Consider the following 25684-nt stretch of genomic DNA (forward strand, 5'->3'; position numbering starts at 1 on the left):
CCAGTGGGGCAGTCTGGACCAAGATGAAAGTTCCAAGAGGAAGCAGTGAGCTCGTTTCTGTAAAACAGGGACAGGAGGACCTAGCTTGCAGTGCTGTTGTGAGACTTAGCAGTCATTACACATAGGTGATCAGCAAAGCTTGGCACATGGGAATTAATAAATTATAGCTCTTTTGATACTGAAAAATGAGATCAGCAGATACAACTGTTAATAAACTGACTATGTGAGAAATTGGGCTCACCGCTGGATTGCTTCTCTGCATTCAGGGCCTCACACAAGTGGTGCCTCAGGGCCTGGGTGCTATTCCTTCCTTCTCCCTTCTGGCTGACTCCTCCTGCCTTCAGACCCCATCCGTTACTTTGCTTTGTTTAGTGAAAGTTGCTCGGTGGTGTCTGACTCTTTGCGACCCCATGGGCTATACAGTACATGGAATTCTCCAGGCCAGAATACTGGAGTGGGTAGCCTTTCCCTTTTCCAGGGGATCTCCCCAACCCAGGGATCAAATCCAGGTCTCCCACATTGCAGGCAGATTCTTTACCAGCTGAGCCACAAGGGAAGCCCAAGAATACTGGAGTGGGTAGCCTATCCCTTCTCCAGTGGATCTTCCTGACCCAGGAATCGAACCAGGGTCTCCTGCATTGCAGGTGGATTCTTTACCAACTGAGCTATCAGAGAAGCCCCTGCTTTGTTTAGACTTCTGCTCAAATGTCACCTCATTGTCTTCACTGAGCTCGTAACATAAAACAGCTCTTCTTACTCTGCTTCATTTTTACTTATACTGCCTATCTTTACCTGACATTAGGAATAAATGCATTTGTTTCTTTACTGACTGTCTTCCCCTTGAAGAGAAGTATCCAGTGGCAGAAACTGTTTTCTGCCCTGCTGCATCCCCAGGGCTTAGATGAGCGCCAGTGACATATTAGATGCTCAATAAATATTTGTTGAATAAATGAAAGCAGGAACAGTATCTAGAGAGATCTGAGATTCTGGAGTTGGAAGAGGACCTGGAGGTCTTCCTCTCTGACCTCGCACCTAACATGGAACAGACCTCCAATGACCACATTATGGGCAGGGAGCCTCCTCTTTTTCACTGGAATATGTCAGATACTTTCCCAAGCTGCCCATGAAAGTGTTCAAGAGCTGAGCCCAAACGCTGCCTCCCTGTAACTTCCACAGAATGGCAGACTCGGGGCCTTAGCAACGGGAGGCTGGGTCCTCCCAGACTGATAGCACCCCCTGGTCCATTACCTGCGAATAACAAGGTTTCCGCCCAGGTCTCCCTCTCCTGCATATGTGTCAGTTTTCTCTTTCTCTTAGTGCACCCATCAAAAAAACCACTGGCACAGAATCAGATATCCTAGTAACACAGCCTAAAATAGCTAAGAGTTAAGTATTTGACAAAGGAGGTCACCAGAAGTGACAGATTCCAAGAGAAACAATGTGTTAATTCTTAAGACAAAACAGAACATGAAACTGAACTTCTGTCAAAGCTCTTGAGAGGGAAATAACTCTCAGCCTCAAAGGCATGGACAAAGATCACAAAGAAAAACAAAAAGATGGACATATTTGATCATGTAAAAATGAACCTTTGCATATATCAAAAAAGAATAAAATAAAAAGGCAAACCTCAGTGGGGAAAATACCAGCAGCATACAATATGTAAATGACAAGTTATATGAGAAGCTCATACCAATAAAAAATTAACCTAAGAGGATCTCAGGAAGAGGGAAGGGCACAAAGTGGAAATCCATTCAGAACAAATTAAGTCCGTAAACACACAAATAAAAGAATGGTCTGTTTCTGTCATCAAAAAATACAGAGGAAAAAACAATTAGATACTATTTAAAAATTCTTGAGAGCGCACAATGAAATGCAACTCTATAGCCTTGTAAATGGTATGGCTGCTTTGGAAAGTAGTTTGTAATATGTGTTATGATTCAAAAAATTGTCCATACCCTTATTACAGCAATCATTGCTACTGTTAATTAATAGCAATGATAAAACCTAGATACATTAAAATATATATATATACAGATTGGTTCCCTGGGGCTGGAGGTAGGACAGGGGACTGGCTGTAAGCAGGCAGGAGGGATCTTACTGATGTGATGGAAATGTTCTAAAACTGAGTTGTACTGATGGTCACACAGTTTAGTAAATTTACTAAAACTCAGACGGTTTCCCTGGCAGCTCAGACAGTAGTCTTCCTGCAGTTCGGGAGACCTGGGTTCGATCCCTCGGTTGGGAAGGTCCCCTGGAGGAGGGCATGGCAACCCACTCCAGTATTCTTGTCTGGAGAATCCCCATGGATAAAGAAGCCTGATGGGCTACAGTCCATGTGGTCGCAGAGTCAACACAACTGAGCAACTAAGCACAGCACAGCAAGAGAAGGCTGAGGAGGAGGGAGTATGAGAGCGAAGCCCCCGCCTTCACTTAGTAGCTACTTAGTCTTACGATCACGTTCCAACATCATCAAGTAAGAGCTCTAGGGAGACTTGGTCTTTTCCCCTCTCGGTGGTCCTTCCATCCCACCACCACGCCTTATAGTAATTGTAGCCCAAATGTTTGTTTCCCTTACTACAGGGTGCAGAACACTGCATGTCCCTTATTCATCTTTGATTTTTATCTTGCTGATAAAGTAACAGACTTCACTGGGAAGCAGCGCCTGGGGAGAGCAGCAGAGTATGGGAACCTAGGAGAACTGCACTCTCATCTTTGTCTTTTTGAACAGTTAACAGAATCCTCGTGCAGTTCAGAGAAGTCTGCTTTAACAAGGCTCATTTTTGTATGGAAGCACGCATTGTTAGGACTTCCCTGGTAGCTCCTATGGTAAAGAATCCGCCTGCAGAGCAGGAGACCCTGGTTTGATTCTTGGGTTGGGATGATCCTCTAGAGGAGGGCATGGCACCCCACTCCAGTATTCTTGCCTGGAAAATCCCATGGACAGAGGAGCCTGGCGGGCTACAGTCCATGGGGTCGCAAAGAGTTCGACATGATTGTAGCAACTTGGCATAGCACAGCACATGCGTTGCTGAGCTCATCATAAAGCAGGCTAGCTGACAAATGAAGAATTCCTCCTCCTCTCCCCACACCTCTCTGAAGGACACTGGCAACCTCTGTAGGTTTCTGGCCTGTGCATTATGTTAACTCTCTTACCTCCTGCCTGCTCCCTTTACATGATTCATCTTCCTCCTCTCTCTTCCTAATCATGGGCTTACTGAGTTTCTGTTCCTTGACTCAGTCATCCTTCTTTGGAAGCCTTCTACCTTGCACTGGGGAATGGTCTGGCTTTCTGGGCACTAAAGAATGTCTTGATTAATGAAACACAATTGCCCCAGCTGTATTGTGGTGCAGAATTTAATGGGCCATCCTGATTCTCTGTCCATCAAACACCTTTTCCCGTCAACATCTTCCCATGTATCACCATCTAGCAGCAACTTTGAGTCTAAGTGTCTGTGGGAATCTTGACATTTAAGCTCTGTCCTTGAACCAAGAATGCAGGGCCCTGAATGCTGCATTCCACAGCTTGAGCATCTGTGAACTACCAGCCAGAATCCAGAACAAAGATGATGCGGAGGAGACGGGAAAGGGTGGAAAAGTGAAACGCGGGCCACCCCCAGGGGCTGCTGTTCACTCCTCCTCCTGTAGGGCTGTGGGCCACGAGCGGATGCCCCCACAAGCCCCCACCTCTTCCTTGGGGCTGCAAGTGTCAGCGCCTCTTCAACCAGGGAGGGTTTCAGCAGCATTTTCGTTTACAGCCCAACAGCAATTTATAACAAGTTTTGAGGTAATGCCGAAGAAAAGCAGACATAATTAGCTGCGCTGTTCAAGTCTCCTCCCCCGGCTTATTTCATTAGAAAAATCAATCGAGGCATTAATGGCCATGCCTGTTTCTAATGAGCTTTATTCTAATTAGACTCACGCGTTATTATTTCAGTTGGAAAAAGATCTCGTTAGTAATGAATGGGAGGAGTATGACAGCCTCTGACTGCTTCTTTGACCATATATAGGAATGATTACCGTGATAACAAGCACAGTGACAAGAATCCTAGTAGACTGACCTTTTCATTTCCAAGAGAGAATGTATTAACTAAACAGCTTTAAAACCCCCATGAAGTGTTTATTGGGCTTCCCAAGAGGCTCAGTAGTAAAGAATCCACCTGCCAACACCGAAGACTCAGGAGACTCGGGTTTGATCCCTGGGTCAGGAAGATCCCTTGAAATGGCAACCCACTCCAGTATTCCCATCTGGGAAATCCTAAGATCAGAGGAGCCTGGTGGGTTACAGTCCACGGCGTCACGAAGAGTTGGGACACGACTGAGCGACTGAGCAAGCACGCATGAAGTGTTTCTTAAACCCAGATCTTCATTCTACTGGCAAAAAAGGAGGATATTTTAGAAACTGTAAGGGAACTATTTCTCAAGTTTTGTTGGATTTTGGCACTCAGGTGACTTCAATGATGCTCTTTCCCCATGAGGAGGTGAGCAAGACTGAGGACAGAGAAAAGCAAGGATACAGGACTCGGGATGCCATGTCCCTGGGCCATGTCTTAAGCCAGGGATTAGAGACTTTCTCTGTGAAGGGCCAAACAGTAAATATTCTAGGCTTTGCATTCCAAAGGGTCTCTGATGCAAGTCTACTGCAGCTATAAGCATGAAGGCAGCCATAAATGCAAAAGAAGATAAAAGTAAAAGAAACAACATGGTTGTGTTCCAATAAAACTTTATTTGTAGACACTGAAGTTGGAACTTCACATAATGTTTCACATATCAGAAAACATTATTCTGCATTTTGTTCCCTTCAACCATTTAAACACATAAAAGCCGTGCTTGTCTGGTGGGCTAGATTTGGCCCATAGGCTGTATTCTGCCCACTCTTGTACAGAAAATACAATTATCATCAGTGGGTTCAGAGGCCCTCTTCCTAAGAGCTCAAACAGCAGATACAATTTTCATTTTAAGAAAGATTTCTCTCCAGATGAGGCCAGACTTCTCCAAAAGGCCATTTTATAAAATTGCTCTTATTTTATAAGAAAACCATCAATCAAAATTGAAATTAAATTAAAAAATTTTCTTGGAAACCTATCTTCCTAATAAATCAGAACGCTTTCAAAGTTTCACTTAAATCTCTGACCATATGTGTGCCATTTTTAAATAGTTTCAGTCCTATGATAAGACACAATTAAAATTTTTTTTCACTTAATATTATAACAATTTCCCCGGTTATACCTGATTCCTCACAATGATAAAAAGAAACACTATTAAAATTTGTGGTATTTTTGCAGAAGAATTTCCAGGTCACTTGATGGATTTAATTCAAAGAGATGTCTTCAATTAGTTTATTCTCAGTATTCTTGCCTAGAGAATCCCAGGGATGGGAGCCTGGTGGGCTGCTGTCTAAGGGGTTGCACAGAGTCGGACATGGCTGATGTGACTTAGCAGCAGCAGCAGCAGCAATTAAGAGTTAAGATTTCAATACCACCCCCTCGCCCCTCGCCAGGAGAAGGTACTTGGTGGACTGGAGCCTCATGGGTTCCCCCTAGGATTCACTTCCTGTAGGACACGAAGCCTCATACATTTATTTCCTTTAAGATTCACTTCCTTCAGGACAATGGCTTTAGCAAGTCTGAGATTTCAACCCATATGCCTTAAATTTTTTTTTATTTTATTTATTTGACTGTACCGGGTCTTAGCTGCAGCACATGGGGTCTTCTATCTTCATTGAGGCATGCAGAATCTTTAGTTGTGGCATGGCATGTGGAATCTAGTTCCTGACCAGGGATAGAACCTCCCTGCATTGGGAGCAGAGCCTTAGCCATTGGGCCCTGATGTATCTCTTGAAAAACATGTGCCTTCCAGACAAACTTTAGAGCTCTTTGTTCTGAAAAAATTGCTCATACCCTAGAATTTGTTTTGAACATGGCTAGAGGTTTGGGGAGCTAAGCACATACCTCCTTTCCTTACAGTTTTTAACTGAGAGCAGTTGGTCAATGAGAATCAGAGTTCTTACTGGATTAGAGAACCCAGCAACCTCTCCTTATCCCCTCACCTACCTCCCATCCTCCACCGAGGCCTAATGGATGGTGACTGGCCCACCCAGTCACAGATGGAGAGAGTGGAGAATATTGAGTTTGACCCTCTTCCTGCTCCATGGGCTAGCCAACCAGAGACAGGAGAGTATGACAAGCTGGTTCCTTTCCTTCCTTCCTACACAGAGGGGTGAGGAAAGGCATGGGGATCACATGCATTTGGCCAGGAAGAGGACTGCAGGTACGAATGGGAGGTCCCTGCCCGCAGAAGGCACAAAGCAGTGAATGAGCCGGATACGAGGGAGAGAAGGCCCAGAGCGCAGTGAGGAGTGGGTGTCCTGGGCCCACGGCTGGGGAGAACACGTTCTAACCTTCTGCTAGGCCTTCTGCTAGGTTTGAGGGAAACAAACATGAACGAGGTCCAGTGTTCATCCTTAGGGTACCATCTATGTAATGCTTTGAGTCCTTTTCGAGATTCTTAAATAAAACATCAGCAGTTACAGAGGTTGGCACTCTCCTCTCTCTGTCCCCGAGTGTTCTCTGCGTGGCTAAAGCAATGTCCCCTGGCTGCTAAAGGTGAAGAGTGGAAAAGCCATGGGGAGGAAGGGAAACAGACAGCCGAGGAAGAGGATGGGAAGGAGAAGCCAAAAGGGAACAAGGCAAGAAAATTACTCAAGCCTGCATCACTGTCTCCCTGCTGAGTGGCTTCTTGGGCGGTCTTCCCTTGAATGCCCAGCAAAATGGCACCATTCACTAGCTGTGCCCCATGTTGCTGGTGAGTTCAGAGCACCGTCAACCTCACCGCATTCATAAAAAAGGCATGGGTTTTGTCTGCATTCTTGTACTCCCTTGTTCTGGAACCTGTACTCTTCTCTCCTTTGCTACTCCCTCAGGTGTCAGGCTGATAGAACCTCAAGAATTCTCTGAAAATCAAGCCCTCCAGAAAAAAAGAAAGTGAGTGGAGACTGGTTGTGCCGTATTTCTTCTAGGCTCGCCGCCCGCTTTATTTTCCTTGGCCGCGTCCCCCATGACTAGTAGCTACTTGGGATGCTGGGGAAAAAGGGGGTCCTCAAAGCCCACAGTGTGTATACACATCACCAGTGGTTCCTGCACCATGTTACCACCGTGACTAAGCGGGTGGCGCGAGTGGTAAAGAACCCGCTGCCAGTGCAGGAGATGGAAGAGATACAGGTTCGATCCCTGGGTGGGGAAGATCCCCTGGAGGAGGAAATGGCAACCCACTCGAGAACTCTTGCCTGGAGAATCCCATGGACAGAGGAGCCTGGCGGGCTATAGTCCACGAGGTCGCAAAGAGTCAGACACGACTGAAGTGACAGCACGCAGGCACGTACGTGGTACATTTCAACTTGAATTCAAGTAAGAAGTCACCTGCATAAAGCTATGCAGTAGGGAGAGAAACAAAACAGGGCTGAGTCACGTCCTTACCGTTGTAGTTACAGCTTTAATTTGGCCGATGAATGAGGCAAGATGCATACAGGGCAGAGAGTAGGCGAGGCGGGGGATGAAGGGAAAGGAGACATAGGAATGGTTTGGTAATTAGCAAAAGCAGGGCCCTGTTGTGTTTCCTGTGGAGCAAGGAACTGTTTAATGCAACGATATCGATAGCCCAGCCCACTTCCAAAATACTCAGGCCGCCAAGAGCATCTTTTCGCCAGTGCTGGAGGTCCGGGTTGTCACCAAAATTGGCAAGCTGGGTGGGAGGGACAAGCTATGACTTCATCTGTACACATGGGCCAGGCCGGGTGACATTGTTCAGGATTTGATAAAACAGTCCTATGTTTCTCATCACTGTTGGCACTGAGGAAACCTTTAAATGCACCAGCTGAAAGTAAAACCTATCATCACCTGCAGGTGCCAGGCATTATCTTCGATCTATAGCAGCTCTGAGGTTAAACTCTCTACTACAGGAGGAGTTTATACATAGAACCCCAAATCACAGTTCATAATTACACACAAGTCAATCTCTTCACCAGATGGAAAGCAAACACCTTTTGATCTGCGACACACTGATTCATAACAGAGTTCTGACATATTAAGAAAAGGAGCCCTTGAAATAAATTTAGAAGTGCAGACTTATCATGATCTTTCTCACCAATTAGTTCTGGGGTCAAGGAACTCAGGCCATTTCCAGAACCCAAACATTTTCTGAGTATAAATGATTTTGCAATAGATCTACAGATAAACATCTTTAAAAATCAGCTGATTTAAAATCCACCCGCTGCTCTTTCTCAGACATTTCCTCAAAATGTCACATTAAATAATTCTGGTCAACAGAGGCAGAGTCTTAAAATTGTACAGGAATATGTGAAGTACAGTGGCACACTGATGGCTCACGCATGGGCGGGGGTGGTGAAGTACTATGAGCTATTTTCAAAGAGAAGGGAGATGAGAGAGGAAGCAGACAGGGTTGTGTTGGAGTTAATCTGTGCTTGGTTTCCTAATTTTAAGTCAGAGATACACATGAATAAGACGAGATGCTGATGAGACTCATGGGTGCTCATGGGTGTCATCGGGCCCTGGATCTGAGCAAAGCATACCAGTGAAATGTACAGGTTCTTTGCTTGGGGACCAAGGACAGGCTCCAGAGAGATATAAACTCTAAAGTTTTACTTCAGAATGTTGTGTATATGATAGCATGTGCCTTTTTATAGGGAGTGTTTTTATAACTTTAACAAAACTCCCAAAAGATGCCCATGATGCAAAGCTTAAGATGCCTTGCATGAGGAAAACTAACGAGATGCAAATAGCTCTGTGCCGAGAAGACATTCTTTATTTAATATTCAGGGTTCTCTTTCAGAAGGCAAAAGATTTCCCAGTCATTGGCTGCTGTTCTTATATCTTCCTAAAGCAAAATATAAATCCCTGTGTTTGCGTGGAAAAGATACTCTAAAGGCAGATACTTTAAAAAATGTATTTACTTTTTCTTCTTCTTACAAGTAAATTTAAATGTACTTTAGAAAGCGTATATTAAAATCTGATGTGATCTGTCTTTGGTATCATATTCAAAAACCCCTCCACAGGGCCACGTTTTAATAATATAGATCTCTTCTTTCTCCTCTGATTATACTGAAAGACAAGTTTAAAATCATTATCTTCCTCTGCAGTGAACCGTCATTTTCTTTAAGATGCAATACTAGGCAAATGTCATCACTTTACATAAGATTCAGGAGCCTGCGAATTGTCAGGCACAACTACAGCTTGTCACAGAATAACAGGTAAGTACTTGTAAAAAATAATGAGGTAAAGATAAATGAGGTGCTCTCATTTTTCACAGGATTTTTACTTTCCAAAAGGAAAAGGAAATGTACATCAGAGGTTATAATGCTCCTGTGAACTCTCATTGGAGAAGGCGACGGCACCCCACTCCAGTGCTCTTGCCTGGAAGATCCCAGGGACAGGGGAGCCTGGTGGGCTGCAATCCATGGGGTCGCGAAGTCGGACACGACTGAGTGACTTCACTTTCACTTTTCACTGTCATGCATTGGAGAAGGAAATGGCACCCCACTCCAGTGTTCTTGCCTGGAGAATCCCAGGGACGGGGGAGCCTGGTGGGCTGCAATCCATGGGGTCGTGAAGAGTCGGACACGACTGAGCGACTTCACTTTCACTTTTCACTGTCATGCATTGGAGAAGGAAATGGCACTCCACTCCAGTACTCTTGTCTGGAAGATCCCAGGGATGGGGGAGCCTGGTGGGCTGCTGTCTCTGGGGTCTCACAGAGTCGGACACGACTGAAGCGACTTAGCAGCAGCAGAACTCTCATTGGTCCCCTGATAAAAATCTCTCCCGTGGTCATCTTCAGATGCAGCTCAGTGCCTTTGCTTTCCTCATGCCAGCAGAGTAAAATGGTGTCAAGTGGCCAAAGATGTCCCAACTACCTGGTTCACAGACCTCAAGTTTCAGCACTGGACTCCTGAAATGTTTGCATTCAATAAAGGAACACCTGACTCACAGTGATACTGGAGGTAGGGGTGCTGGATGAAGGACTCCATGGTTAAAATAATTACCTTTTCAAAGACATTTGCTTTTAGAACTGAGCTCCTCAAGGCAAGGGACTGCTTCCTACTTATTTTGTATCCCCCATTTCCTGTTTTTCAATCCCGAGTCATCGCATAATGCCTGGTACTCATAAGTGCTAAATAATTAATTCATTTTTGCTCCTTGCTTTTCTTTGTCACCGATAACTTCTTACAACACTGCTTGCCCAGCTGGGGTGCAAAAGTAAACTGCAGCTCGGCACCATGATTCTTTCGGAAGTTTGTGTGTGTGTGTGTGCGCGTGCACGTACACACGTTCAGTTGTGCCCAACTCTTTGCGACCCCATGTAGCCTGCCAGGGTCCTTGTCCATGGGATTTTCTGGGCAAGAATGCTGGAGTGGGGTGCCATTTCCTCCTCCAGGGGATCTGCCTGATCCACATCTCTTGCATCTCCTGCACTGGCGGGTGGATTCTTTACCACTATGCCACTCGGGAAGTAGAGTCATCCATACTAAATTTCACAGTAAATATCATCTTATATCAATGGTACTTTTGCATATACCTTGAGGAGACAGAGCAGAGATTTCTTTTGGTATGGAGAGGAGAGCTCAAAGGTATCATGCCCCGGAGACATTCAATAAATACAAAGGATGAATCAAGGAAGGGCAGGTTTAAATCATTACAGATTCACTCAGCTTTGCTTCTTAACAATTTAAGGAAGAAAAAAGGAATCCAGAGAAAAATTAAGTCTCAAAAATCAAGCCCTTTCAGAATGACTCCAATTTTCAGCATGAGTTTAATTTTTTAAGTCAACCCTATAAAACAAAGAAAGGTAGTGCTAGTGGAGATGATGGAATTCCAGTTGAACTATTTAAAGTCCTAAAAGATGATGCGGTTAAAGTGCTACACTCAATATGTCAGCAAATTTGGAAAACTCAGCAGGGACCACAGGACTGGAAAAGGTCAGTTTTCATTCCAATCTCAAAGAAGGGCAATAACAAAGAATGTTCCAACTACTGGATAATTGCACTCATTTCCCATGCTAGTAAGGTTATGCTCAAAATCCTTCAAGCTAGGCTTCAATAGTATGTGAATTGAGAACTCCCAAATGTACAAGCTGGATTTAGAAAAGGCAGAGGAACCAAAGATCAAATTGCCAACATTTATTGGATCATAGAGAAAGCAAAGGAATTCCAGAAAAACATTTACTTCTACTTCATTGACTACACTGAAATCTTTGACTATGTAGATCACAACAAACTGGAAAATTCTTAAAGTGATGGGAATACTAGACCACCTTACCTGTCTCCCGAGAACCTGTATGTGCGCCAAGAAGCAACAGTTAGAACTGGACATGGAACAACTGACTGGTTCAAAACTGGGAAAGGAGTACCTCAAGGTGGTATATTGTCACCCTGTTTATTTAACTTCTATGCAGAATACATCACGTGAAATGCTGGGCTGGATGAATCACAAGCTGGAATCAAGATTGCTGGGAGAAATATCAACAACCTCAGATATGAAGATGACACCACTCTAATGGCAGAAAGTGAAGAGGAACTAAAGAGCATCTTGATGAGGGTGAAAGAAGCGAGTGAAAAAGCCGGCTAGAAAATCAATATTCAAAAAACTAAGATCATGGCATCTGGTCCCATCACTTCTGGGCAAATAAATTTGGAAAAAGTGCAAGCAATGACAAGTTTTATTTTCTTGGGCTCCAAAATCACTGCGGATAGTGACTGCAGACTTGAAATTAAAAGACGCTTGCTCCTTGGAAGAAAAGCCATGGCAAACCTAGACAATGTATTAAAAAGCAGAGACATACTTTGCTGACAAAGGCCCACCTAGTCAAAGCTATGGTTTTTCCAGTGGTCATCAATGGATGTGAGAGCTGGACCATAAAGAAGACTGAGTGCGGAAGAACTGATGCTTTTGAATTGTAGTGTTGGAGAAGGCTCTTTAGAGTCCCTTGGACTGCAAGGAGATCAAACCAGTCAATCCTAAAGGAAATCAACCCTGAATATTTATTAGAAGGACCATAGCTACAGCTGAGGCTCCAATGCTTCGGCCATCTGATGAGATGAGCTGATTTACTGGAAAAGAGCCTGATGCTGGGAAAGATTCAAGGCAAAAGGAGAAGGGAGTGACAGAGGATGAGATGGTTGGATGGCATCACCGACTCAATGGACATGAGTCTGAGCAAATGCCGGGAGATAGTGAAGGACAGGGACGTGGAAGTTCATGGGGTCGCAAAGGATTGAATACAACTTAGCGACTAAACAACAACACAAAACCTAAAGAATAGTTTTGAATTGCATTTATGGTTGTCCACATGCTAGTTGGAGCAAAGAAATATTCAGCAATGGTAAAGAGTCAGCAAAATAGTTTACAAGAATGTAACTTCCAATTTTGGTTATATAAACTATTGCAAAGATTATATTAAGCCAAACATATACATTATGATGAAAAATTTTAATTTGAGGGAGGCTTAATGTTTAGATGATACAAAGGATAGCATATTCACAAAATTCAGAAGGATGAACTTTAGGTAAGGCAGGAGAAACAGGAAAGTTTGGCTCAGAGTTGATAGAAAACTCCGTTAGAATCCTGTAACTGGGCAATTATCACAGATTATATAACCGCTCCTTTTTTGAATATGAATGTGTTCAGTATATAGTGGGAACACTGTATATGCTGAATCTACAAATGCTCCTTTGTCCAAGGAAAGTTACACCAAACAAATGATCAAGTTATAAACTTTGCTTTTGTTGCACTAAACACATGATTGTCTACACCTTAGATGCAAAGTAGACAGGAAATTGAATTCCAGATGAGAACAATGAATTTCAGTTTTGAGTAACAAGAGGTAGAATTTCAATTATGGAGACACACTGGAAAGAAATTAGATCATTTTCAACACTTTGTCAGGGTTTGTAAATGTTGCTTAAAAAGATAACTTACGATTCAGGTTTCAATTTTTGCAGATTACCTCTAACTAATAAGCATATATTTTTATTGCCAAAATGTTAGTGCAGGAGAAATAATCCAAACAGAGAAAAAAAATCTTCACCATTAGAGTGGGAACAAAATATTTCTTTTTAGGTTTCTCTTTACTGAAAACAAAATGTTATTGGCAAGTTAGTCAGCTTTTGAATCAATATGTAAAAATTGCTAATTATTCTTAGATGATGTTTTCAATCTAAAAAGTCATGCATAAGCTAAAATTTCACTGAAAGTAAAAAAGAAAAAGATATACTCAAATAAGTATGTGAGCACAGCCAATGAACACTATAGATTAAATTATTATTTTAATTCATTACCCATTTCTAGTTTTTACATTGGTAATATATGCTGGTCTTTAAATGGTGCATTAGAAAATTTTATAATGATTCTTTTGGGGCAGGGGTCTACCTCAGAGTGGAGTCTGCTACTGAAATACAGATGAATTTAAGACCTTCTTCACTCTCTTCCACTGACTGATATATACATAACCTAGGAATTCATGAAGAAATACTCAAGGACTACAAACTATAAAAAAGAAATAAAAATTAAAATGGAAAACATTTCAAAAGTAAACTTGGTCGGTGATGCCTTAACCATAGTTGGGATATGTTCTGAATTTAGAATTTAACTCTTCTTTAGAATAAGGCTTTCAAATTACAGTTCTCAGATGTATGAATTTAGCATTTAAAATTCACTCCCTGCAGTGAAAAACTGAAATTCTATGAGCATGCAAACCTGTAATGATTACCATACTCTACTCTTCATTCAGTTGATTTGCATATGGCACTCTGAGAGCGTAAATATGGGTTAAATTTCCACATGGATCAACTTTGAATCTTCCCGTCATTATAAAATCTACACCCCGTATGGAGAAGTGACTTGGAGGTTCTGCTTTGGAGTCAGACAGACATGGGCTGGAATTCTAACTCTACTGCTATTAGCTTTGCAAACCTGGCTAAGTTATACTCAGGCATTCTAAGCCTCAGTTTCTTTGTCTGTAAAATGCACGTGTTACTTGTCTCATGGCCAGCTCCCTCAAGCAGGTATTGACTGCAACATGTTTGTGGCGTTTGTAAAGAAGTCAGAGAAGCACTGGGCATGTAGCAAGCAGGCACTAAGGACCTCCTTGCCTGCAACCTGAGAACGGAGCAGGGGATCGGCGTGGACAATACACAATGATAGCAACACTGTTCAGGCAAAGGCTCTCACCAGTCTCACTGAGCTTCCACGCTTCAGTGAAAGATCAGCGGTAGCCCAGGATCCTGGCAAGCTCATTCATACATTAACCCTTCTCACAGCCACCTTCCGAGTTGTGTGTGTGGGGTGACTGCTGTTAATTCTAACCACCCCCTTGCAAGAACAGCTTTGTACCACAGACACCAGAACATTGTTACTCTTAACTCATGAGGCAACATTCCCCTTGAAATATGCAGTTACTTCACTTCTTACCTTTTCAATTTTTTCATCCAGCATTCTGAAGAATTCTTGTTGGCTTTCAGAGATGTGCATGCTGAAAAACAAAGAGTAGTTAAGTGCATATTTTCAATGTTTCCCAGTTTCCTCAGGTGAAAAATGCCGAGTGTCTAAACTTTGGGGCAGTCTTTTATTTTTTGCAGACTTTTCCACTGAAGTGCTCTGAAATCATACTAAGGCTAAATGTCATGAGAGTAATCCTACAAATGTGTTTCATAATAGCCTATCAGTTTCTACAACTTAAGGAACACAATTTCCTTTCAGTGTACATATTATTTATGTTGGTGTTACTGGGAGGTGTGTGCCCACTTTTTTTCCTTCGGATATACATCTATAATTAAAACAAAAAGCACAGGTAAGCAGCACATGGCATATTTCAATGCTGTGTGTAAGTATAACAAGAAAATACATCCTGGGATTTCATTGGCAGTCCAGTGGTTAAGAATCCGCCTTCCAATGCAGGGGACGTGGGTTCGATCCCTGGTCGGGGAATTAAGATCCCATATGCCATGGGGCAACTAAGTCTGTGCTCCACAAGGAAGAGCCCGCATGCCACAACTAAGACCCAGTGCAGCCAAAAATAAAATAAATAGATATTTTTAAAAAGATTCTTTAAAAAACATATCCTAATTATAATATTAAAATGTGTATTTTACAAAGGTGTGAGCATGGTATTTAGCTGACTGTATGGCTGTGTGCTGCCTGCAGACGAGCCAAGAACTTGACCTTGCCCCTAAACATCTTTGATACTGGTGACAGCAAATGTGCCTTTTTGGAACTGAAATTCCACTGTAATGTGGAGTAAGTGGGGAGGCATGTCGGAGCAGCCCTTGCCCTGATTCCCTATTATTTGCTATTTAACAGTATCCTCAGTGAGATGGGTGTGGTTCGTGGGGCAAAACTAAGACGGTAAGGAGAGCAGAGATCATGGATGTGAGGAGAAGGACTTGGGGGCAATATGGTCTTAATGACAGTAGTTTCTACCTGGCAAAGAGTTGTGGGTGTTCCCAGGAGGTTTAGGATGCTGGGGTGAGAGACACATGATCCAGCATTTCTCTCATTTGACATTAGTGCCTACTGGTTTAGTGGCTGGGGGCGGGGGTGGGGGGGAATGGCTCTGGAAGAGCCTCTTCCGCTCTCGTCTAGGTGTGGTAGGCAACCTTACCTGACATTCCCTGCAGGGGCCATGGAAAGGGGCACGAGTGACTGGAAACCCTTCAGGCCTCCCATGACAGATAATAAGGCTTAAAGGAGGTTTCCCCTGTGTGTAAGATCTAGATTTAAAATAATATCGGCTCTGATAGAAAAGAAAAAGAATGAAAATATCTGATACCAGCATCAACTTTCACAGTTCTAAGGCACTTTCATGTATATAATCTAATTTTTGCCATCCTTTCTAGTAGTCATGTATGGATGTGAGAGTTGGACCATAAAGAAGGCTGAATGGTGAAGAATTGATGCTTTTGAACTGTGGTGTTGGAGAAGATTCTTGAGAGCCCCTTGGACTGCAAGGATATCCAACCAGTCCATTCTGAAGGAGATCTCTCCTGAATAGTCATTGGAAGGGCTGATGCTGAAGCTGAAGCTCCAATACTTTGGCCACCTGATGCATAGAGCCGACTCATTAGAAAAGACTCTGATGCTGGGAAAGATTGAAGGCAGGAAGGAGAAGGGGACGACGGAGGACAAGATGTTTGGATGGCATCACTGGTTCAATGGACGTGAGTTTGAACAAGCTCCGGGAGATGGTGAAGGACAGGGAAGCCTGGCGTGCTGCAGTCCATGGAGCTGCAGAGAGTCGGACACGACTGAACAACAGATATGATGATTCAAATAAGGCAGACGTCCTGTTTCAGAAACAGGTCCCCTCTCACTGCATTTTACACAGGCAGGGCAGAATCTTGGATGATGACAGAGGTTAAACAGTCTCCTCTCTTTCTCTGGCTGGACAGAAAAGCCATTTTGCAAAGTTGAGTTTTTCCAGATTTCTTACAGCTTTCCTTCTTTAAGGGCCAAAACGTCATTCATTTGAGCCACTCTGGATGCAAGTCTTCTAAACTGTATACTCTTGAATAGCTGTCTATCTCAAACATTACTTAGCTTTCACTTGACGACCAGCAGCCACTCCCCTCACCTTAAATCACAATGCTCTTCTGTAATACTGGGATAGCCCCGGAGCCTCTAAGAAGGCTAGACCTGGCTCTCTTTAAGCAAAATGACCTTGAACTCCAGGCTTTTGTGCTCTGCCTGCTTTTGAGCTCTTCCTTTCATTTCTCCTTGTCAGAGAAGGTATCAGTCCTCTTTCCACTTTCTTCTCAGTTTCTGCTTTGACTCCATAATGGCAACCCACTCCAGTCCTCTTGCCTGGAAAACCTCATGGACAGAGAAGCTTGGTAGGCTACAGTCCATGGGGTTGCAAAGAGTTGGACACGACTGTGCGACTTCACTTTAGAAGCAGCACAGGCAGACTTGTTAGAGTTGTGTCTAAAGTTAGCATAAACAGACTCTAAAGGAGAGCCCAAGAGGATTCTTGTTAGTGGGAAACATGAATATTCTGGTACCCACCATGGCTGCTCAGACACTTTTGGGGGCATCCTTCCTGTTCTTAGCCAAGTTTTCAGCAATGAGTTTGTTGAATAGCTCTGGGTCTCAGACAGGAAAGGCATGAAGATATTTATACATAAATCTTAGACCCAGGTTCGATCCTTGGGTCGGGAAGATCCTCTGGAGAAGGGAATGGCTATTCACTCCAGTATTCTTGCCTGGAAGATCTCATGGACCGAAGAGCCTGGTAGGCTACAACCCATGGGGTCACGCAGAATCAGACATGACTGAGCAAACAACACATTTATGTAATGCCTGCCTGCCTGCCGAGTCACTTCAGTGGTGTCTGACTCTTTGTGACCCTACAGACTGTAGCCCACCAGTCTCCTCTGTCTTTGGGATTCTCCAGGCAAGAATACTGGAGTGGGTTGCCATTTCCTTCTCCAGGGGATCTTCCCGACCCAGGGATGGAACCCGCATCTCCTATGTCTCCTGAATTGGTAGGTGGGCTCTTTATCATTAATGCCATTAGTTTCCCTAGGAAACTCCAAGATACTTCATAAAGATGGCACTATTAGGATTTTGTGTTCCCTGTGGAAATTTTTGGATTAGAATTTTTAGCATTTATCGCCTTGGATACAACAGGAGGGTAATGAATATTTAATTAGTTAATCAAGTGGTCTCTATTTAAATTCATGTGATTCGTGATCCTCATAGAGACAGCACCATTTGTTAGCATGGGTGAGGTGCAGGCCTCAGATTCCTCATTTTAAAACAGCGAACAGGTCTCTGAGGTCCTTCTGGCACTAACATTCTGTGATTGTTACTAACTTCCATTAACTCCATTATTGGAAAAATCAAAGCAAGGAAATGAGGATGTTTGGTTAGTACTTAGACATATGCACATTGCATGGACAAGAGAAGAAGTCTCTAGTAAAAGCGACTCTGCAAATGTGTCTGCCATCCCTGCGAAGGAGGACACACAGGCTCAGGGGTCCTTATCACGTGCTTGAGATCAAAGGTGAAGGACCTCACACTATCTATATAATCTGAGCATGAAACCTCAGGGAAGTGGGGCAATCCTAACCCTCACAGCAGGACACACCGTTGCTAGTACTTCATGACTTGCGTTTCTTTAGTTGATTATTTTTTAAAAAATAGTAATAATAAGTACCCATGAAACCAAAACAAAGAAAACAAAGCTAGGATCTTAACCACAACCTAGAGGTTACTTACTTCCCACCCATGCGTGTGTTCCTCCACCTCAAACATCATGTCCCTGCTTTCCTTTACTCCATCTCTCTATGTGCTTAAAAAGCAGATGATTTATTTTAGATTAAAAAAATTAATTTATCTATTTGGCTGTGCCAGGTCTCAGTTGCAGCATGTGCACTGTGATGTATAGGTTCTAGAGCACATGCGCTCAGTAGTTGCGGGACGCAGGATCTTAGTTCCCTGACTAGGGATCGAACCTGTGTCCCTCGCATTGGAAGGCAGACTCTTAACCACTGGACCCCCAGGGAAGTCCCTATTTTGGTTGTTGTTAACTTTATAGTGTGTATCATGCTCCATGTAATGCTTCAGGACTTACTCTTTGTTCCAGTTGCTAGAACTAGGAACTAGTTCTGCTGGGGGGCATCCAGCACTGTGTATTGCTGCAGTGCATTCGTTTCAGCTGCTAATACTCCACTGTATGAATATAGTGCAGTTCATTTACCCAATTTCCTGTCAAAGGGCATTTTTTGGGTTGTTTCTAATTGCTAAGGCGTTCTTACCAAGTGTCAGACACTGTAATAAGCACCAGGGATACATTATTTCACTTAAGCCCCAGTCCTGTAAGATAGAATTTTTCACCTCTGTTTTTCTTGGAGAAAACTAAAGGTCCAAGCCATTAGTTCACTGGACTGAGATTACAAAGGCAGTAAGAATGCACTCTATGTGGTGCATCAAACGAAGGTGTGAGCACTACTCACCTTCATTCTTAATAAATCTGCTGTTAGCAGGTATGGGATTGTCCCTCCACTCAAGGGGGAAACAAACTCATTTTATACAACTGCATGTGCTGTGCTTCATCGCTCAGTCGTGTCCAGCTCTTTGTGACCCTATGGACTGTAGCCCACCAGGCTCCTTTGTCCATAAGGATTCGCTAGGCGAGAATACTGGAGTGGGTTGCTATACCTTCCTCCAGGGGATCTTCCCAACCCAGGGATAGAACAGGTCTCCCTCATTGCAGGCGGATTCTTTACCGTCTGAGCCACCAGGGAAGCCCGTACAACTGCATAATAAATAATAATTTCCTGAATCCTATGTGTCAGTAAGTAGGAAAAGTAAATCTTTCTCTCAGACCTTCAGAAAGATTTCTTAGCTGAATTCTGGAAACCCAATGATCTGATTCAGTTTAAAACACACACACACACACACACACACACACGGGCATTATGCTGTGTAAGAAATGGGATTCTCTTCATAATTTTAGTGTGAACACATGGGCCAATTTAATCAACTTCTCTGGAAGCTTTAGCACATGCCAGACTGCAAAGCATGCTATTTCAGTGTGTCAAAATTAAGTAAATAAGTGTTTGCTTTAAAGGAGAAAAGAAACTCTCCTTAGTTCTCCTTAATAGAGTCTTTTCTTTAGAACTCAGAAATAAGAGAAGCATTTAAAAATAGTACACATATAACAGCTTGATGAAAAGATGATTCGATAGATGTCTTCAGATATCTGTTGTCCCCAGAGGCAGAAAAAATTAGTGTAGATAAAAGTGGTTACTAGTGAAGTTGATTAGGGAGGTTGTGATCATAGCATAACACTTACCTGAGGGTGAAAAAATTGGCTCTCCCATTATTGGGAAGAAAAATTGGCTGACATTGTAAATGATAAATGAAGTTTAAAATGTCCGGTTCTCATTGGAAGTAAGAAATTAAATCCCTGAGCTGATGGACCACCCCCTGAAGAGTCCTGACCACCACCTCACAGTGGCCATTGCAGCAGCAGTTCTACAGACAGTCACCCAGGTTAAAGCGATGATGTTATTTTTGTCCCTGGAGAAGGAAATGGCACCCCACTCCAGTATTCTTTCTTGGAAGATCCCATGGAGGGAGGAGCCTGGCAGGCTACAGTCCATGGGGTCACAAGGAGTTGGACACGACTGAGCGACTTCACCTCACCTCTATTTTTGTCTCACCTTCCCAGGAAGAATCAGAGAACACAACTCTTTCCACTTATGATGTTTATTTACATATATGTCCTCATTAAACTTATTGGGGGTGGGAGTGACTGTATCAGATTCACTCATGTGATTAGCACCCTTAGGGAATTTGTTCATAGTTAGGCAGAACAGCAGAAAAGAGATTTGCAGCCTTTGGGATAATAGCCTTTTTGAAGAAAGGACAAGCAGTTTCAAAGTCACAGAAAGTGCATTTTATCACCAATGATAGACTCAGCTTCAGAATAATATAGAAAACTACTCATTATTCTCTAACATTTTAATTGTCAATATTTAACACACAGAAAAGGAAACATAATGCTATTTATACATTTTTAAATAATAATAATTAAAGGAACATGCATGTAACCACAACTTGGATTAAGAGATAGAACCTCTTCCATTGTCTTCCATCCAGGAGAAAGAAGCACTATCCTGAAATTAATGCCTTTTCATTTCCTTGTTTGTCTTTATTGTTTTATTATATGTGCTTAATCGCTCACCGTGTCCGACTCTTTGCGATCTCATGTACTGTAGGCTGCCTGGCTCCTCTGTCCATGGAGATTCTCCAGGCAAGAATACTGGAGTGGGTTGCCATGCCCTCCTCCAGGGGATACTCCCAGCCCAGGGATTGAACTCAGGTCTCCCACATTGCAGGCAGATAATTCTTTACCCACTGAGCCACTTGTAAGAATGAGTGGCTCAGTTGACTGAGCAATATGTGTATATACATATGATTAATATATGTATATACAAATATTTCTTAGTTCTGCCTGTTTTTGAATTTTTATATGCATGAAACTGTACATAAGCAGGTACTACTACTTACTGTACTGGCACAGTCTGACATCTCCTCCATCTTGATCTATATAGCTATAGGTCATTTATTTTCACTGATATGTAGTAGTTCCATCATAAGACTATACTACATTTCTGTTATTCATTTTATGTTTGATGGACATTTGGGTTTTATCTCAAAGGTGTTTTTTTTTTTTTTTTTTGGCCATGCTGCATGGCATGTGGGATCTTAATTCCTCCACCAGGGATCAAACCTGTGTCTGCTGCAGTAGAAATGCAGTCTTAACCACTGGGACACCAGGAAGTCAAGACACTGGATCCTTTCAAGACCTTTAAGAGTTTATATAAACAGTGCTGCTATGGATATTTCAAAATATGCCTACTGGCACACCTCCATAAGAGCTTCTCTAGGGTATACACCTGAGAGTGGAGACGCTAGGCAGCCAGGTATGTCCAGGTACAATTTTACTAGATAATGCAAAGTGTTTTCCAAAGTAATTGTACCAGCTTATATTCCCACCACCAGGAGTTAAGCGTGCTGGTTGTCCCACATCCTGGTAAACATTTTCTATCTACAGACTACTGTAGTTTTGCCAGTCTTGTGGTGTGACATGGTAGTTTTTCCTGACACATCTGCTATTCATTTTTCTCTTCAGTCAGTGGTTGTTTATGTCTTTAGCCTATTTTTCTGTAAGTTCCAGCTTTTACTTCTTGACTCACATAGTTAATTCATATATCCTGGAAATCTCACTGGGCTTCCCTGATAGCTCAGTTGGTAAAGAATCCATCTGCAATGCAGGAGACCCTGGTTTGATTCCTGGGTTGAGAAGATCCCCTGGAGAAGGGACAGGCTGCCCACTCCAGGATTCTTGGGCTCCCCTGGTAGCTCAAGCAGTAAAGAACGGGCCTGCAATGCAGGAGATCTGGGTTCAGTCCCTGGGTTGGGAAGATCTCCTGGAGGAGGGCATGATAACCCACTCCAGTATTCCTGGGCTTCCCTTGCGGCTCAGCTGGTAAAGAATCCACTATCGCTAATTATATGTTTTATAAATATATTCCACCATTTTGTGGCCTTTTACTCTCCTATAGTATATTTTGAGAAGTAGAAGTTCTTAATTTTATCATAGTCATAAAAAATAATCATTTTTCTTACAATTTGTATCCTTTGTGACTTATTCAAAGTTCTTCACCACCCACGGTCATGAAGATACTTCCCGTCACTGTGAAGTGAAGCTGATGTGAAGTGTCAGCTCCGTCATATACCGTGGGTCTGCTTTGGCTCTCTATTATGTTCCATTAGACTAAATCATGTGTCTCAATTACTGAGGCCTTTTCTTAAGTCTTGGTTATCCAGCAGGCATCTCTCAAAACAAAATAGGCAAAGAGGAACTGGAACTTACTTTGCTCTGGGTTGATGAACTAATCCTGGGATCTCTTTATTAGTTTTAAGTCTTACATTTGAACTGGCACTTTTTTCCTGAAACACATAAACACACATGGAAAAGACAAGGTAAGAATGAGCAATTAAACAGGAGCATGAATTTTCATTACCAAAATGTGAAATTTGTTTGGGAGCCTTTATGGCTGGTTATCTCATGCAGACAAAAGTCCTTGAAGATGTCACATAGAACAGGTAGAACTGCCAGGTATTTTAACAGGAAACACTATCGTGAAAAGAAGAATGAACTTTTATAACAGCTACAAAATGGCTCCTTGAAAATTACATGTGAGTAGTATTTGATTTTTAGGTGGAGTTGCTAAAAATAGAAAGAGAATCAAAGATCAGAAGATCCTAGTGTGAAAAAAAGCAACAGTGGTATAATCACAGTCATTGGTTGCTTGCTCAGGATAAGTAATTTTGTGCATTTTGTTTGTGAAAGACAACTGAAGTTACTGAGTTTGCACAAGGCCCTTGCAGCGATAGGGACATGACTAAAAATAGCTAATATTTTCCACGAATGATGAATATTGAGATTGAATTCAATTAAATTAAGAAAACTCAACCTAGCCTGTATTCCGGAAGTACTTTGGCTTTTAGCCTGATCTGATCTCTTATTCCCTGTCAACCAGCCACATAGGAAAGGAATACTTTCAAATCTTAAAATGCAAATATTATCAGCAAGCACACTATCTCAATAATACCTCTGCAGAGATGTGGATGGACCTAGAACCTGTTATACAGAGTGAAGTAAGCTAGAAAGAGAAAAACAAATATTGTATACACTCCCCTGTGTAAAACAGATAACCAGTGGGAAGCTGCTGTATAGCAGAGCAAGCTCAGCTGGGGGCTCTGTGATGACCTAGATGAGTGAGATGGGGGGGGTGGGAGGGAGATTCAGGAGGGAGGGGAGATATATACATACATACCTAAGGCTGATTCACATTATTATACAGCAGAAACACAGCACTGTAAAGCAGTTATAGTCCAGTAAAAAATTTTAAGGCTTTAAAATTTGTTCTCTAAATATACCTACCAAAATGAAATGTTAAACCCATTTAACAGGTGACAACATACACTCAAGCAACCTGAGGTGTGGCAATAATTAAAGACCTGGGCTAGGGCAAGGAGTAAAAAGTTCTGTGGGCCAACCCACCATTCTCACCAGAGGCAGAGTGATGTGGGAGGGCACACAGAACAGATGGTCCTCAAATGAGCTCTTTCAAGAGTTCCTACTTCCCCTAGGATAGCGGAAGCCACGTAAGAAAAAGTGCATGTGAAATGTAGAATCAGAGAAACTACAGTGACTTGCATGCTAGGCTGTTTGCTATTTACCATCAAACACGAGCACATCTGTATAATGTCAGTCCTCCAAAATACAGGGTAATTCTGTCTGTGATCCTCCAGGAGAAGAAAAAAATCATTACAATCCTTTTGCAGTCTAGCTTACCCTCTCTACCTCACTCTAGACTCGAACTTGTTTTCATGAACATTCGAAAAGTATAAAATATATACTATTCCCTCTGCTGATACAGTCAGAGAACAACAGATGAACTATCTATTTGTTTTACTGAGAAAGTGGGAGAACAATTAGGAAACTTGAATGCACTGCCTCCAGGAGGGCGGGACCCACAACTCTTCTTTATGGGCCTGGTTAGGAGCCTGGCACTTCATAGGAGGCATTCATCAAATATTGGTAGAACAAATGAATGATGTCAGCACATAATTAACTTTTTTAAACAGTTAGGGGTAAAAATAGCTCAACTGTAGTCTCTCTGAAGAACTGAAGATGTAGGTTCCCTCCAAATGAGTCATTTTCTCCCTAAACTTTATGTCTGCTTGGATTAAGCATTGAAAATGGATTTTTTTCTGTTTGAAAAAAAAATTTATTTGATATGACAGACAGAACCTTATACTTTTTCTCTATTCATATAATTTCCTCAACTCTTTTGAACTTAAATGATGCATCATAATTTTGAACACTGCTAAGGCAGGAAAGAGACTTCTAAGAATGACATATAAACTTGTATCCTATTTCTATTCAGTTTATTAGACTACCCTCCATAATTATATGTCTCACCAAATCTTCCTTAAAAATGTATTGTGTGGTTGCTAAAAAGAAAAATCACCCATCAAATATAACAGAGACTTAATATGTGTGTGTGTGTGTGTGTAATTACATAGAGATTTCTATCTATTTTGTATTTATAATGTATTTGTTTTTTTTACAAGTTACCACTCACCAAGAAATCAATAACAAATCATGGAGCATTTACTATAAGTCAGGTCCTAACTGGTTTGCATACATCAACTCATTTTGATGTTCACAAGGACACACATATTAATTCATTTGTATGCCCACACACCTCTCTGAGATGCATACCATTAGTATCCCCATTTTATAGATGAGGAAGCTGAGATACGGACAGGTGAAGCACTTACTGGGATTCTATAACTAACAAGTAATAGCATTGGGATTTGACTCTATGCGGAATGGGCCCAGGGTTCATGCCATTAGTCACTAGGTTGGTAGTCCTCAAACTTTTTAGTATTGAGACCCCTTACCTATATTCTCCAAATTTTGATACATTTCACTATACAATATTAAAAAAATCACATCTGTTAAAATCAGCATCAATATCACAAGAAAAATCTTGACGAAAGCTGTCAGGCTTATGGTAGTGGACACAAGTTCTCCAAACTTCTAGTTCTGGTTTAACATTTGAATTTTATAAGCAGCAACGATAACTGACAGTTGTTTTCTTTGGAGTAACAGGCTCTCTTCATTCATTTCTGAGAAAACATTTGCCAGATACCCAAGTGTGAATATCCAGTATTCTTCAGTAGAGACGGTGACTCAAAAAAACTGCTAGTTCAGCTTGCAGCTCAACAGCAGAAGTGCTTTTCCTGAGATAATCATCTTATTTATTCAAAAATAAAAAGATATGCATCTAAGGCATAAGAGTTAATAAAATTAATTTCTACTGAGTTATTTCTAAAAGAAATGAAGTATGGTCATTGGTAGAGATATGGATGGACATAGACTCTGTCATACAGAGGGAAGTCAGTCAGCAACAGAAAAACAAAGATCACATTTTAACACATACATGTGGAATCTAAAAAAATAGTACAGATGAACCAATTTGCAGGGCAGGAATAGAGATGCAAATGCATAGAGTGGACATGTGGACGCAGGA

At 42.2% G+C, this 25684-nt stretch overlaps 1 protein-coding gene across 2 annotated transcripts in view; it reads right to left on the reverse strand.

The window, feature by feature from the left end:
- The window catches only part of CUNH1orf21 (chromosome unknown C1orf21 homolog), a 241633-nt gene that overhangs the window by 5970 nt on the left and 209979 nt on the right, over positions 1 to 25684 (reverse strand). For both annotated transcript variants that reach the window (XM_040263813.1, XM_040263814.1), the window contains 2 exons: positions 22450 to 22526; positions 14478 to 14538 (listed from right to left, as the gene is read on the reverse strand). In XM_040263813.1, coding sequence (XP_040119747.1) covers positions 14478 to 14538; positions 22450 to 22526 — 138 coding nt within the window. The remainder of the gene's footprint in view (positions 1 to 14477; positions 14539 to 22449; positions 22527 to 25684) is intronic.

This window comes from Oryx dammah, unplaced genomic scaffold (genome assembly GCF_014754425.2).
Source record: "Oryx dammah isolate SB20612 unplaced genomic scaffold, SCBI_Odam_1.1 HiC_scaffold_21, whole genome shotgun sequence".
NCBI lineage: Eukaryota > Metazoa > Chordata > Mammalia > Artiodactyla > Bovidae > Oryx > Oryx dammah.